The 15,900-nt window shown below is 45.3% G+C and overlaps 1 protein-coding gene across 12 annotated transcripts in view; it reads left to right on the top strand.

The window, feature by feature from the left end:
* Positions 1–15,900, top strand: part of ANO5 (anoctamin 5) — a 55,338-nt gene that overhangs the window by 35,195 nt on the left and 4,243 nt on the right. For 10 of the 12 annotated variants that reach the window (XM_063397611.1, XM_063397609.1, XM_063397608.1 and 7 more), the window contains 12 exons: positions 313–447; positions 1,651–1,756; positions 1,845–1,905; positions 4,001–4,152; positions 6,200–6,274; positions 7,049–7,271; positions 8,619–8,788; positions 9,379–9,476; positions 11,581–11,711; positions 13,300–13,577; positions 14,287–14,468; positions 15,555–15,660. In XM_063397611.1, the coding sequence (XP_063253681.1) occupies positions 313–447; positions 1,651–1,756; positions 1,845–1,905; positions 4,001–4,152; positions 6,200–6,274; positions 7,049–7,271; positions 8,619–8,788; positions 9,379–9,476; positions 11,581–11,711; positions 13,300–13,577; positions 14,287–14,468; positions 15,555–15,660 (1,717 nt within the window). The remainder of the gene's footprint in view (positions 1–312; positions 448–1,650; positions 1,757–1,844; positions 1,906–4,000; positions 4,153–6,199; positions 6,275–7,048; positions 7,272–8,618; positions 8,789–9,378; positions 9,477–11,580; positions 11,712–13,299; positions 13,578–14,286; positions 14,469–15,554; positions 15,661–15,900) is intronic. The other 2 variants (XM_063397605.1, XM_063397610.1) reach the window with 1 other exon arrangement.

Here is a 15,900-nt window from a genome sequence, read left to right as displayed (position 1 = left end):
CACATGGTCAGAACTGTGTGCTATTTCATTTGTGTGACTCTTTGGAAGAACCAGAAAGTAAATCTTCACTTACATTGTCCTGTAGAAAGGAGTAATGTTAGTTTTTCCTGGGAGGACAGAAGGCACAAAAGATATCCTGATCATTCCCCTTGTTTATGCAGCTTGAGTAACTTCTCATGGCCAGCTTCAGATCCCATTTTCCACACTACTTCAATGGATTTACTCTTTTTACTCTATTTGCTGTTTTGCTCTATTTGCTCTAGTTTTAAATTTTGCTTTGTCTTCCTGTTAATTGCTATTTTTTTTATTCAGAAAGTACTATGGTGAGAAGATTGGGATCTATTTTGCCTGGCTAGGATTTTACACCGAGATGTTATTCCTTGCAGCAGTTGTTGGCCTAATCTGCTTTCTTTATGGCTTGTTTACAATGGATGAAAATATGAGCAGGTAAGGATAATGCTGAAAATCTCCTGGGCAAAGCTAAGCGATGTAAAATTTGGTTCTTGCAAAAAAGATGTTATTCTTGTTGTTACTCAGCAGGTAACAGGCTTTTAAAGCTTGTCAGAGCAGACAGATTTGTTCTTCAGCTGTCTGTATTGACTGAGGAGGGGGTGGATCACTATTGCAGAGAGTGTGACTATCAGTCAGTAAGACTCAGCTTGTAGGTGAAAAGCAATACTTTGTTGGCCATACCTTTCTCTACTGGAGAAGCTGCAATGTATGAAATCCTAAGAGTACCCCTTACATCTCTCAAAATTGTTTTAAGTGTTTATTATTACCTTAAGCTTGTCTATTTAATCTACCTTGCAGACCTTTTTGTGTAGTTCATCATTTGTACTAACCAAAAGCCTAAGTAAAACTGATCAGCACTATTCTCCCATCACAGAGAGATTCACTATCTTAGAAGCCACAGTTGGTGGGTTTTTTTTTAATAAGCATAGTATTTGTTTTATCAGAAGTCCAAAGATTGATTGTGTTCAGGGACTGGGGGTAGGGAGAGGAAAAGAGGTACTTTGATTGCTCACTGTTTTCTGTAAGAAGGCCTCCATAAAATTTTGAGTTTTACCATAAAAGACGACTAACCAAATTAAAATTCCCATCTGTTCTGCTGAATAATGTGATTTTGAGACTTGTATTTTAGCTAAGTTAAGAATTCATGTGGGAATACTGTTATACCTATTGAGATTTCTCTGGGTACCAAGGGACAGTCATAGGATTCAAAATTTAACTCACTGTCATGGAATTGAAGTAGCAAATGTTACTGCAGCTATCAAAGGTGGTCTGTCTGCTTTTAGAAAAGCTGTTTTGATGCCATTGCTAACCTGATGAGCAGCAGCACAGTTTGATCTTCCCTGAAAGCAGTGCAGGTGCAGTGCAGCTCCTGGGAGACTCCTGGTTCCTTGCTGCTGGAGCCAAACAGCTCATCCTGGGGGTTGTTCATTCTGCTCCTTGTGCAGCTGCTCCCTCCTTGGCGTGCCCTGAGCAGCCTCTGGTTAGCACCAGCGAACGTGACAAGATGGGGCATCTGTGCTGGGAAGCTGCGAGTGTGGAGCTTTGGCAAATGGAGCTCTATTCATTTTTAAAATACATTGCATGTGACAGCTTTTAGGGTGTGTGGAAACAGATGTTTTACAGTGTTCTCCTCCTTAGCAAAGAGATCTGTGACCCTGCAATCGGAGGAGAGATCATCATGTGCCCGCTGTGTGATCGGGACTGTGAATACTGGAGACTGAACACCACCTGCCAGTCCTCACAGGTCTGCATCTGCCTCTGCAGCCACGGGCACTTGTGTTCATCCTGGAAGCTCTCTTGGCACTAACCTCTTCCTGGCTCTTCTGTTGCAGTATTCCCATTTGTTTGACAACGTGGCAACTCTCTTTTTTGCCATTTTCATGGGCATATGGGGTGAGTACATCTGATAAGTTTTGTGTCCAGCCATAAGGAGATCTTGGCCGAGCTGCTGAGGGACACTGGCAAGAAGGGGAATAATGGCTCCACCTTAGGATCCTGCCTCAGAGGCAGGAGTGGTGCCCTCTCTGCTCAGCCCTGCACATCATCAGTGTCCCAGTGAGGGAGTGGGGAGCTTTGTGCCCTTTCACAGGATGGATGGTGGTCCACCACTGCCACTGGATTAGCTGTACTTCTGGGATGAGAAAATTTTACTTCAGTGACCTTCAGGCACTGCACTATGTTTTGATGATGTAGAACTAGGTGGATTTCTGGCCTCTGTTACCGTAGTTTGACACCAATTATGTTTCTTCAGACTTTTAAGGACATTGTGTTGAATATATGTTGTTTTCTTCAACTCCACAAAGGCTTATAAATTCAGGATAGCATGGTTATTGTTTCTTATTTCCTTAAATACAAATCTCTGGTCTCATCCTGTGTGTATGAAATGTCATAATAAAATCTTGAACTTGTATATAGATATTTCAAGAACTCACAAAGATTCTTGTGGGCTAACAGAAAACCTGTGTATTTTTCATCAGAGGATCTAACCACTCACTTACTTCATACAGAATTATTTTTTAAGTTCTAGTAAGATCTTTTGTTGTATGGCTGTTTTACTGAAGTTGTCCTTGGTTTCTAAGAAGTAGCATTTGTGTGGCATGGATTAGTCATTCAGGAAGTACCAGCCCAAGAGTTTAGAAGATAAGCTTTGCTGTGTTTGTCTAAACCATAAAACTTCCCCAGTTCAAAAAAGAACAATGAGATTACAAAATGTTTACATTCTAAAGTAGTTTATAAAGGGCTCTTAAGATGTTATATAGTATTATAAATTTTATAGTTGTTGATATAAGAAATCAGTTCCCTCTAGTGTCTTAAAAAATTCTTGGCCAGCCCAACTCTTGATCCTGTGAAAATCATCAGATGCTCACTGTCTTTAAAATGACCACGTGTCCTGGTTTAGTGCAAATTTGGGAAGACACCTCCAAAGGTCCCTCTAGAAAGCGAATTCAAGCAGCCCCTCTTCCCACTGGTTCGGGAGACATGAATCTCCTTGGAGAAGAGTGCACAAAACCTGGTTATTTAACAAGCCAAGCACTCACAGGCACAGGAAATGAATAATATCAACAATGGAACCTCCTGTTGCTCTGAGGAGGTGGCAGATCCAGCCAGCCTTGCCGTGGGTGCAGCTCAGCTGGCTCAGGCTCTCATCAATCCCTCCGGGCTGGAAATGCCACCCTGGGGACACAGCTGGGAGCTCCTGGTGCTCCTCTGGGATTTGGTCCCCAGCAGGTTTGGGCAGTTCCAGGAGAAAGAAAATCCACAGCCCAGGGAACTTCTGTGCCTCAGCTAAAAATGAACTGAGAGCAGAGGAGAGCTCTGTCCTGCTGTCTGTCTGTGCTGCGACAGCACGGCCTGAGAGACAGACAGAGAGAGGAAGCTGCAGCTCTGAGCTCTGTGAGTTTGCATCCAGCCACTCAGACACTGCACTGCTTCTCCTGCTCCCCCCTCCACCCTCAGATCTAGTTTGAAAGGCACAAACTTTATTTCTGGGCTAGACAGATGACTGGGGATACCATTCAGTATCATAAAGTCACCCTGTGACACCATGATATCAAGTAAGCATCAAAAAGCAACAGAAATGTTTGAACATATTACTTGAAAGCTGTTCTCCATATTTGTTGTAAAAGTTACCTATGTGTTACAGGTTGATACACAGCAATTAGTTGAATTATCAGGTTGTTAATTCTATGTTGCCATTTGCATACACAGAGCAGTTAATTGAACACGGTCACCCTAACCATGAAAGTACCCATATCTTGTCTGGGCATCTTCCTTGTCATCCACCTCTGGAATTCCATTAGCTAATAAATCACCGGATCCATACTGTGATCTCACCTGTGGTCTATAGTAGGCAGTCAGTAAAAAGGAGTGAGTCACACTGTAAGGATAAATAATAAACCACAGAAAAGGAGCCAGTGGAGATGTTTAACTTGGTTGGTGAACTTGTTCACTTCTCCCTTGACTCTATTTTAACATTTGCAAATTGTAGTTACACTCTTCCTGGAGTTCTGGAAGAGGCGGCAAGCCAGACTGAAGTACGAGTGGGATTTGGTAGATTTTGAAGAGGAGCAGCAGCAGCTCCAGCTGAGGCCAGAGTACGAGGCCAAGTGCACCCAGAAGAAGAGGAACCCTGTGACTCAGGTATGGGCAGGCTGTGCTGACATGGGTGTGAATCCAGCTGCATGCTGACAGTTTGTAACAGGGAAATGGATATATCAAATCAGGAGAATAAGGGCTAAGTTGATGGCTTTTACCCATTTCTACAGCATCTTTCACAGTTCAGGTAGCAGGATCTGAAATTTTCATGCCTTTAAACCCACCCTTTCTGATCCCCACACAAGGTATGAAGAAGCAGTCACCGTGATTCAGAGTGATGAGATGGTCCAGCTGTGGTTTTGCTTCTGATACACAACCACTGGGTTTGGGGAACACTGGAGGGATGGAGGTTGCTGAAGTCCTTTCTCTGAAATGTAATGGACATACAATTAGTGACCCTACTTAATTCTTAAACACTCTCTATAAATATTAGATGTTACTTGTTTTCATTTAAATTTATTTCAGGTAGGAGGTATTTGACAAATTTCAGGGTCAGCTGGTTGCATTCCAGCACAACAGCACAACAGCTACCACACCCATTTGATGTATTTTTAAATCATCTTTTCCCTTTCATAGAATTGCAGATAAATAGCTTATTGTCTCTAGTCCTAAGGATACTTAGGTAACAGTCTTCAGAAAAGAAACAGAAGCTTAGCCAGAACGTGGACAGAGTCTTTTTTTTCTATAAACATTAGCCCTGTCTTTCAGGGCTTGTCTCCTTTATCATTAGGAAAGACACACACTGATCTTATTTCTCATGAGAGAGAATGCTTACTTTCTCAGGATGCATTAAAAATTGCCCTAAAAATTCAATGACTAGACAAGCCTTTATTTTGTGACACTTCAATTTACTGTCTCAGTGATCCTTATCAGTACCCAATTTTAGGCTAATCTGTACAGGTAATAGTAGTGTAATTTCCCTCTGTTAGAGTGTGTGCTGTACTGGACACGTGAAAGGCCAGCGCTTTCAAATAAGTTAATTCTGCAGTAACCAATAAGGTTATGTGGGTACAGGACAAGGACTTTCTTGGTCCCACAGCTGGTGTTGCTTCTCTCAGAAAATTATTTCATTATTCATGATTCAAAGCTGTAAGTGCACTGAAACTGAAATTGCTGATTTTGAGGCTATCATTAACGTACTTGTTCATGATGCTAAACTGTCTAACTAGACTAACTAGATCATAGCTAAAATCTGGGTTTGGTGATCACAATGGAATCCTAATTTACCTAAATATTGAAGCCTTTGATTCAGACTTGGGCTCTGTCTTTGCACACTGCTGCCTGTATTACATTTGGCATTGCAGCCATCTGTAGTACTCAGTGCCACTTTGCTCAGGAGGAGTCTGAGCATTCTACAGTGCCTTGTCCCACAGATTGATCCAAAAAAAATTCATGTTATTTTTCACTAGATGTTCTTCCACTGGCATTGGTTCTTAAAGAGAAAATTCTTTGATAAAACATGTACTGTGATGTTTTAGGAACTAGAATTGCGTGCCAAAGCTTTCCATGAGCATTGGAACTGTTCATGTGTTGCCTGGGGATACTGGCATGGCTATGACCCTGTTGCCTGGTGCTGCAGCACAGCTTGGCAGCTAGATTCATAGCCATTTCTCCAGCTAAACAAACAAATAGAATTGAAGGGGTGGAGAAAAGCACTCTCTGACTGGCACATCCAAATGACAAGTTTCAGGGATCTTGGCATGAAGAACTTATAAAACCTGAGTCCAGTGTGGACTGAGCTGTTTGACAGCTAACTTAGCATTTCAGTAATAGTTGGGGCCTGCTCATCTCTGGGCTTTTTCCTTTAGCTACTGACTGATTTTGCAGAAGTTGAACCATTCTTTCCAGGTACTGTCTTTACCTGTAGCAGTTTTATGACCACTTCTATCCTGGTCTTTTTGCCCTGCCCTGCCCCCTGAGCCCCAGCACACTCAAAATGATGTCCTGGCTGCCATTTGGGATGGGCAGGGTTCTGGATGGGTTCCCTTGGGTGTGAGCCCTTATCACACAGCTGCTGGGAGCTCTGTGTGCTGCTGAATGTTGGGGTAAGGTGTGAGAATAACATGGACTGTGCTGTACTTGGCTCTTCCAGGAGATGGAGCCCTATTTGCCTTTAACCAGCCAGGCTGTGCGATTCTGCATCTCAGGAGCTACAGTGCTGTTCTGGGTGAGCACCTCTTTGAGTCATCATTTTAACATGTGTCAGAGATGCTGAGCATTACTAATCATCACATTAACACAAGGTGGTTTTAATCATGATGTTAACACATGCTTTTATTGCTGTTCTGCAGGTTTCATGGTGTCATTTAAAGTGCACTTCAATTCTGATAATTTTTTTAAAAAGGACCTGGGAATCTGTCATTAATTAGTAATTTGATTGGACATTTTAGCATGGGGATCATTTTCTCTGTGACTTATTTGATGTTAACAGACATACCAAAAAAATTGCAATAAAGACAAACAAAAGAATTCACAGCATGAATGCAGAGTGAGTTTCAGAGCCGACAGTCTAATGTAACCTGTCCTTTCCATCTCCTGTCTGGGCTCCTCTGTACTTTATCAGATATCAGTATTTGCTTGTCAGCTTTTCTGATGTTAACAGAGTAATTTTGTTGGTTTTAATGTATATAATGTAACAAACTGCTTTGCCTGTGCACCTGGCATTTCAGTGGTGCTGAACCCGTAGCCACAAAGAATAGAGCTTAAAAAATACAAAGCATGGTGGTTTACATCTTGTTCTTAGGGCTGCGTGCGTACAGCTGTAGCGCGTGTAGCTGTAGGGTGTACAGTGTAGGGTGTATAGTGGGTAGCTGTAGGTGCACAGCGTCCAGCTGTAGGTGTCCAGCCGCAGGTGTGCCCTGTGTAGCTGCAGTTGTACCCTGTGCAGTGTCCATCTGTCCCGGGGCGCAGCAGTGTCTGACAGCCCTGCTCCCCTGGGCAGGTGTCGCTGATCATCGCCAGCATGATCGCGGTGATCGTGTACCGCCTGGCCGTGTACGCCGCCTTCGCCAGCCTCATGGAGAACACGCAGAGCCTGCAGCCCATCAGCGGCCTGCTCACCCCGCAGCTGGCCACCTCCGTCACCGCCTCCTGCCTCAACTTCGTCATCATCATGATCCTCAACTTCTTCTACGAGAGGATCGCCATCTGGATCACCGACATGGGTGAGCAGGGGCCCTGACACACAGCTTGGCAGGGCTCGGGGAGGATTGCACTGCGCACATCGAGGTGCCCTGTGCTGTTCTTCTCCGCTCAGGCACGGGGGCGCTCCCTGGCTCTCAGCAGCAATGACTCGGGTGTGTTTCCACAGCCAGACTGAGCATTGGCCTGGTATTCCAGTAGTTCTCTCTCATATATACAATTTTAGAGTGCTGTGAGCCCCGCCAAGATGTATCCATCACTGAGGGTGTCCAGCACTTCTCAGAATTGGCTCACTAATAATTGTGAGACGGCTCCTTGGGTGTTTTTTGCAAAGCGAAAGGTTTTAATAAATGAGAAAATAACAAGTGATACAAAACCAAAAGCAAAAACCATGTGCAGGTACAGGAAAGCCCCTTACACCTGGCTAAGACACCTCAGAAAACCCTGAGCACCTCTGTGCTCCTTCTTAAGTACTTCATGTTTTAGGAGGGCTTTTGGTCTGCTGCCCCATAGAAAAAGCCCCAGGTTTTGAGAAACATCCCAAAGATTCAATATGTGCCCCTGTGCTGGACCTGAGCTAACCACGGTAAGAAAGGCACAGAACTTTCTGGCTTGGCTTCCTTCTATGTTCTGAGCTCTGCCAGGCCCTGACCAATTCAGAGGGACTTGACTGTTTGTAGTGTATTTTCTTATGCTGCTTCCCAACTTGAATGGATTATATGCTATTGTTTAACAATAAGATGCTTAGGGCTTCCTGCTGCCTTCAAAAATACAATTGTGGTAGACAATGAGCAGCAAAAGGCAGCAAAATCCTCAGCAAAGGTTTGGTGATGTACAGTAACCCCGAGATTCCTGTATTCTCCCCCATTCTTCTGCCTGTTGTGAGCCTCAACTTTCAGAGGCACACGGGCCATGCAGTTTCTGCTGATTTTAATGGTATGCACAAAGAGTGTGTTGGGAAAAAATACTGTGACATACTTCTCTGCCACAAAGAAAAAATAATAGCATGTTGCCAACAGTAAAATCTTCACAGTACAGGAGATCTTCTAGTTACTGTTTGAGATTCATCTCAGATCTCCCAAGACAGTGTAACATTTGGGGACAGACAAGTGCTAATGGACAGGACAAAGAAGAGAAAATTAAGTTTTACAGAAGTTTTAAATATTGATTTCCTTTGCCTGCCTGCATCAAACATTGCATTGTAAAGTAAAGGCAGGGTGTCTGAAAGCAGGAACTCCATCTGCTGAAATGTTTGTAGGTGTTCTTCTTTTCCTTTGTTTTGCCTTTGAGGTCGCTGTGCATGATGAATATTTGTGTATCCCCTTAAAGGGAATACAGGAACATAAAATTATTGTTTTCTGGTTTTACAGAGATCCCCAGGACTCATATGGAATATGAGAACAGGCTCACTATGAAAATGTTTTTGTTCCAGTTTGTCAACTACTATTCATCCTGCTTCTATGTGGCCTTCTTCAAAGGGAAGTTTGTTGGCTACCCAGGTGCCTACACATACATGTTCAATCGCTGGCGAAATGAAGAGGTAAGGTTCTCTTCACTGAGGGGGATTGTTCCCTTCAGCCCTCACAGGGTGGATTTCCAGCTGCAGGCTTGCTCTGAACTGAGCTGGAGCTCAGCTGGCTATCCTGAAGCTGATGTTGAGACTTCCAGTGACTCTTGTGCTGTTGCTGGTCAGGGAAACACCAGCAGTGAAACCCGTCAGTCACAAGAGTGAAAAATCATAAAGCTTTGCTTGGTCTCAGTTCTTCTGAAATACCAATGGGTCTTAAAAAAATCTGGTGCTCAGAGCTCCCTGAGAGCAAAAGGTTCACCTTGCTGGGGCTGAGGGCTGTGTGCTGCACGGAGGTGCTGCTGGAGCATCTCTGAATTACTGTGTCTTCATAGGGTTGGTATGTTTTGGTGTGTTTTGTCTTGTCTCACACTTGAAACGCTTAAAGCCCTTCTGCAGCAGCCTTCCTGAGAGAGTGGCTTAGCTGGCAGCCCATGTGGAAATGAAGTGCTGTCCTTACACGTTTTAAGGTCTCCTTTCCTGCATTTATCCAGTAGTGGAATGTAGTTTATGTGGGTGATGCCCATTCCTCCTGTCCATTAACACTCTGTTTTCTCCGCCAGTGTGATCCTGCAGGCTGTCTGATAGAACTGACGACACAGCTCACCATCGTCATGGCTGGCAAGCAGATCTGGGGGAATATCCAGGAGGCCATTGTCCCGTAAGTTCTCCTGGCCCTGAATATCCAGGAGGCCATTGTCCCGTAAGTTCTCCTGGCCCTGAATATCCAGGAGGCCATTGTCCCGTAAGTTCTCCTGGCCCTGAATATCCAGGAGGCCATTGTTCCGTAAGTTCTCCTGGCCCTGAATATCCAGGAGGCCATTGTCCCGTAAGTTCTCCTGGCCCTGAATATCCAGGAGGCCATTGTCCCGTAAGTTCTCCTGGCCCTGAATATCCAGGAGGCCATTGTCCCGTAAGTTCTCCTGGCCCTGAATATCCAGGAGGCCATTGTCCCGTAAGTTCTCCTGGCCCTGAATATCCAGGAGGCCATTGTTCCGTAAGTTCTCCTGGCCCTGAATATCCAGGGTCCATTGTCCCGTAAGTTCTCCTGGCCCTGACTATCCAGGAGGCCATTGTTCCGTAAGTTCTCCTGGCCCTGAGGCACTGAGGTGACACAGCTCACCATCATCATGGCTGGCAAGCAGATCTGGGGGAATATCCAGGAGGCCATTGTTCTGTAAGTTCTCCTGGCCCTGAATATCCAGGAAGCCATTGTTCCATAAGTTCTCCTGGCACTGAGGTGCCCATCTGACAGCCAGGGGAAATTCTTGGGAGGACTGATTGCCATACCAAGAAGATAAGAGTTCTGTAAATTAAGCACCAAGTCTGACTCTTAAACCTCTTTCATAAAGGCTTTCAGCATCTTTTGAGAAAGCCATGCTTGTAAGAGCACACTGTATTAAAGAGCTTGCTCAGATAAGGGGAGGGACTATGTTAGGCCTGTTGTTTCCAAATAGAGATGGTTGGAGGCTGCTTGGGGCACAGTGATCTTGAAATTGTTCTTGATATTTTGTGGAATGAGAAGGAGCATCAATAAAAATTTTACGCTGGACTTCCAGAGGGCAGACTTTGGCCTATTCAGGAGATTTATTCAGAGAGTTCCTTGGGAAGCAGCCCTTAAAGGAGTCCAGGAAAGGTGGGTGTGCTTCAAAACAGAGATCTTGAGGGCAGAGGAACAGACTGTCCCTGTGTGCCAAAAGATGAATCCACAAGGCAAGAAAGAGACCTGGGGGTTCTGGTGACAGCAGCTGAACATGAGCCAGCAGTGTGCCCTGGTGGCCAGGAAGGCCAAGGGCTCCTGACCTGGATCAGGAGTGGTGTGGGCAGCAGGAGAGAAAGGTCTTTCTGCCCCTGTGCTGGGCACTGGTGAGGCCACACCTCGAGTGCTGTGTCCAGGAATGGCCACTCAGTTTAGGAAGGACATTGAGTGCTGTGTCCCCTCAGTTTAGGAAGGACATTGAGTGCTGTGTCCAGCTCTGGCCCCTCAGTTTAGGAAGGACATTGAGTGCTGTGTCCCCTCAGTTTAGGAAGGACATTGAGTGCTGTGTCCAGCTCTGGCCCCTCAGTTTAGGAAGGACATTGAGTGCTGTGTCCCCTCAGTTTAGGAAGGACACTGAGTGCTGTGTCCAGCTCTGGCCCCTCAGTTCAGGAGGGACATTGAGATTCTAGAGTGCGTCCAGAGGAGGGCAGCGAGGCTGCTGAGGGGCTGGGAACACAAACCCTGTGAGGAGCGGCTGAGGGAGCTGGGGGTGTTTGTCCTGGAGAAAAGGAGACTCAGAGGTGCCCTTATCTCTCTACAGCTCCCTGAGAGGTGGCTGTGCTCAGGTGGGGTTGGTGTCTTTCTCCATGCAGTACTGACAATACGAGAGGACACAGCCTTAAGCTGCACCAAGGGAAATACAGGTTGGATATTAGGAAAAAGTTTTTCATGGAAAGAGTGGTGAAGTGCTGGAATGGTGGAGTCACCATCCCTGGATGTGTTTAAAAAAGACTGGATGTGGCACTGGGTGCCATGGTTTAGTTGACGTGTTAGGGCTGGGTTGGATTCCGTGATCTTGGAGGTCTTTTCTAACCTGGTGATTTGCTGATTCTGACTTCACAGAGCATTCTGAGCTGGAAGGGACCCACAAGGATCAGGTCCAGCTCTTAAGTGAATGGCCTGTGCAGGCCCTAAACCTACAAGCTTGGTGTTACTAGCATCATGCTCTAACCAAGTGAGGCACTCTGATCTGCTTCTCTCACTTAACTTTTTTCTGCATCTGCAGCTGGATTTGTAACTGGTGGGGTCGTCGGAAAGCCAGAAATAATCCTGAGAATTTATACAGTCGCTGGGAGCAAGACCATGATCTGCAGACATTTGGAGCCTTAGGCCTGTTCTATGAATATTTAGAAATGGGTAAGTTTAGAATTGCACATTTGGAATTGAGGACAGGACACCTTGTACTGACACTTCCAAAAGAACATTTTCTCGATTAATTGTTGTGGGTTGATGCCACCACTTTCATCTGCATAACAGGACGATTAACTGCTGGAAATCATTAAATAGGTCAGCCCAATTAAAAAAAGCTGTCTTGGCATCTTGAACTGCTGTGAATTTCACAGAAAGACTGCAAAGACTTTTTGTTTTGCTCATTTGAATGGGGGAGCATTATTCTCAGTGCAGCCAGCTGCCTGTGTGCCTGTTCTTTTCTTGTTCCAAAGCGTTTTCTTAGCTGATGTCAGTGGAAATTTTAAGTATGGGATGAGTGCCAAATGTGCTGTAAGGATGGGTACTGCAGACATGAGATCCACAAGCTGGCTGGAGGAGAATCCCTTCAGCTTCAGTCTTGCACTGCTCAGTGCTTGCACTCGGTGCCTCAGGCCAGCAGAGGGAGTAGAGGCAAGGGAACACGGCTTCTCAGCGGCACCGAGAGCGTGCCAGCCTGTTACTGCAGAGAGCAGAACCTGGGAAACTCAAACCGAACCTGGAGCCACGCTACATCCAAAGGACACTTCAAACAAGTTAATATTTGGCCATTACAAGGGTACATTGTGTTGAAAGATTAACCCTTGTATTGTTTAATTTCGGCAGAAATAGTTTTAAGTGTTCTACAGATGGGTAGTGTTGTGATCATTTGAATTTGATACAGGGCTGTGCTCTTGTGAAACGAATACACTCTGAACAATCGCTGTTGCCAGCCATGTCCTTGCTCCTCCACAATCAGAACTATGCTCCAGAATTGTCCCAGGGCTACTCAGCTAGTAGGAATTGTGTTGCTTGTCTGAGGTGAAGAACTTAGCACTGAAATCATGGAAGAGTCAATGACTGGTGTATGGGAATTTATTTTTATCCACTACCTAAACGAAACAAAATCTTCTGTTTCCTTTATTTGAAATACAGTGGCAGTATTGGCTGTGTCCTGAGGATTATCACATTCTGTACTGAGATATACTGAATTTTGGTTACAACTGAAAGGATCATTTGTATATTTTATTCACAGTTCTTAAGCTGATGTCAAGACTCCCCAATGGAACCATGGCATATGCAATTGTTATGAGTGTTTTGATTAAATCAGTAACAGTAGGTAGAGGTAAGGTGGTGAGGTGTGTAGTTGATCAGTAAAAGAAGAACAAGGTGGTGCAGACTGGAAGAGAACAAAGCTGGCCTGATAGCAATTGAGAGGTGTGATGGATGAATACATCCCAGTTCCCCAACAGCTACCCAGCATTGCTGTGAGAACTGCAGCTCCCTGAAAGGACTGGTGTCCAGCCCTGCTGGCAGAATCCTTGCACAGGACCCAAATGCCCTTTGCTGTGGGTGCTGCTGAAGGGCAGCCTGAAGGGACTGGAGAGCTCTTGGGGCTGGTTCTCTCTTAGCTCAGGCCGGGGCTGCAGTGACCTGTGCAGCCTGGCGCAAGTTTGCATCTCTCTGCTGGTGGCACATCCTGTCACTCTGTGGGTACTTTGGGGGGCAGATTTTGACGCTTTGTTGTTCTCTCTTGCAGTCATTCAGTTTGGGTTCATTACTCTCTTTGTGGCGTCCTTTCCGCTGGCGCCGCTGCTGGCCCTGATGAACAACGTCCTGGAGATCCGCGTGGACTCGTGGAAGCTGACCACGCAGTTCAGGCGGCCCGTGGCCGCCAAGGCTCACAGCATCGGTGTGTGGCAGGAGATCCTCAACGGCATGGCCATCCTGTCCGTGGTCACCAACGTGAGTGTGCCCGCTGCTGCATCAACGCTAATTCTTCCTGTAGGCACCGTGTGGAGAACTAAAAACCAGCTGGTGCTTATTCTCCTTCATCAACGCTGTTTCTTGTTGACCCACAAAGATACCGTCAAGCCATGGAAGTGGTGTGGCTTGTTGCTGTGTTGACAGTGTGCAGCTCCCAGTCCTTATTTTGTTGTCCCTAATCCTTCATTCAGTTGCGTTTCCCAGCCCTTTGGACTGGCAAAAGCCAGTATGAAGCTTAGTCTGACGAAGCACACAGATTGCCCAGAGGGAACTGTAGGGGACAGGAGGGGTGGGTGGATTCTGTGGGTCAGAGGCATTTGTGTCCTTGTTGCTGTCAGGCCTGTTCTGTGGGAGTTCTGCTCTGCTTCTGGATGCCCCTGTGGGAGCAGTGGCTCCCAGTGTTTTTTATAAACTGGTGGCTAAGTGCTGTGCCAGTATTTCCCTGGAAACGTGCTGTGAAGCAGGCTCTGGGCACAGCAGCTGCCCCTTTGCAGCGTGCCTGGGCGCACAGCAGGCCCTCGTGCAGGTACTGCCCAAGCAGCAGACACCTCAGCACCCTGAGTGTCCCCAGCTGCTGGGCAGAGTGTGCTGAGGCTGCACGCAGCAGCTCTCACCGAGGTGAAGTGCCCTAATCATCCTTCTCCCCCGTTCTTAAAAGATTCTGGGTAGTGTCAGAGCCACAGAACCACAACCCCTTTGTGAATCTGGACAAGAATTTGGTGTGCCACTTCCCTTATTTCTTTTTCCAATTTCTTTCCAGGCTTTTATTGTTGCATTCACATCAGATATGATCCCTCGTTTAGTTTACTACTATGCTTATTCTGAAAATGAAGACTCACCCATGTCTGGATACATAAACAACAGTTTGTCAGTGTTTCAAATCTCAGATTTTCCTGAGAGAAATGAGCCTAAAGAGAATCCAGAAAACTTTGTCATATGCAGGTTGGTGTAACAGTATTTTATCACTTTGTATAGAATACAGCTTAAAAAATCAATGCAGATCTAAGTAATCCATTGGAAAATAAATCAGTGCAGATCTAAGTAGTCCATTGGAAAATAAATTATGTCACTCTCATAATTCTGAAGTGTGAGAGGTAATATTTTGCCTTTTGATAAGATAATGCCTGAGGTGGTAAGAGATCAGGCCAATAACAAAAACAATCACCTCAAAAAAATCACCACTAAAACCACCAGAATCTCATTGTTGACTTACATTTTGCCTTTCCTTCACTGGATTTTTTTTTTGTTTACTTAATTACACTACTGATATTTGAGTGAGGAAGGAAATTTATGTCCCTAAAGAACTTCAGCCTATATGTTCAAAGATTTTTAGGCTGAATAAGTGGACAAGAAAGCAGGATAAAGGAGATGTTTAGATCCCAAAGCTGAAGATGAGACATGTTATTTGAAATCCATCCCTATTTTGCCTGATCAGACCAAAAGTCAGACCTCTCCTGCTTTTCTTTTAAAAATAGTCATTTCTTGCTAGTGGAATCATTGGAGATTGTAGAATTGCAATTGGATTGCAAAAGAACTTTGGAAATGGTAAAATACAAGTACTGATTGGATGAAAAAAATCTCAAAGCAAACAAAAACCCCCCCAAACCACCACCCCAGCACTTTTGGAAACAGCTATGTTTGTTTGGTGGTGTAGAGTATGCACTCAGGTCTGTCCCTCCATGAAACCCTGTCTCTGTCCAGTCCATCATCTGCTCGTGTCTGTGACATTTATTCAGTATGTCCCTTACCCTGGGATACATCTCATCCCCTGAAAAACAAGGGACCTGTGTACCAAATTTCACATCACATCCTCGGCTCTGCTCTTGCTGTGTGTGTGGGGATCTTTGGCAAACACAAGGGGAGAAACAAATTGAGAGGCAACCTTTTTCTGCAGAAGGAAGCAGAGCATTTAAAACAAGCAAAGGTTCCTTAAGTGCAAGCTGTACTTGCGTGTAAGTGTCACTGAGCTTGTAGTGTGTCCCAGGCTGACGGTGGCATTTCACCCCTGCCTGTCTGTCATCCCAACAGGTACAGGGACTATCGCTATCCTCCGGACCACGAGAAGAAATACTTGCACACCATGCAGTTCTGGCACATCCTGGCTGCCAAACTGGCCTTTATAATTATTATGGAGGTATGTTCCCTGCAAAATTTCCTTCTGACATGGGTACCTTGTGATTCTCTAGGTAGTTACTGATATTACAGAAGATAGAATTGCTGGGAGTATAAAATAATTTGTTCCCTAGGTTCCACCGAGTCCTCATGTCCTAAATGATGACTCTTACTGGGCCTTTTACCTTCAGTGAGCTGACCTCAGAGTAGGAGCAGTGAAAATGGCTGAGGAGACTGCAGATGTTGATCAGAATAATCAGCA

The sequence above is a fragment of the Prinia subflava genome, chromosome 5 (assembly GCF_021018805.1).
Source record: "Prinia subflava isolate CZ2003 ecotype Zambia chromosome 5, Cam_Psub_1.2, whole genome shotgun sequence".
In the NCBI taxonomy this organism is placed as follows: domain Eukaryota; kingdom Metazoa; phylum Chordata; class Aves; order Passeriformes; family Cisticolidae; genus Prinia; species Prinia subflava.
This window is presented reverse-complemented; position numbering and strand designations above follow the sequence as displayed.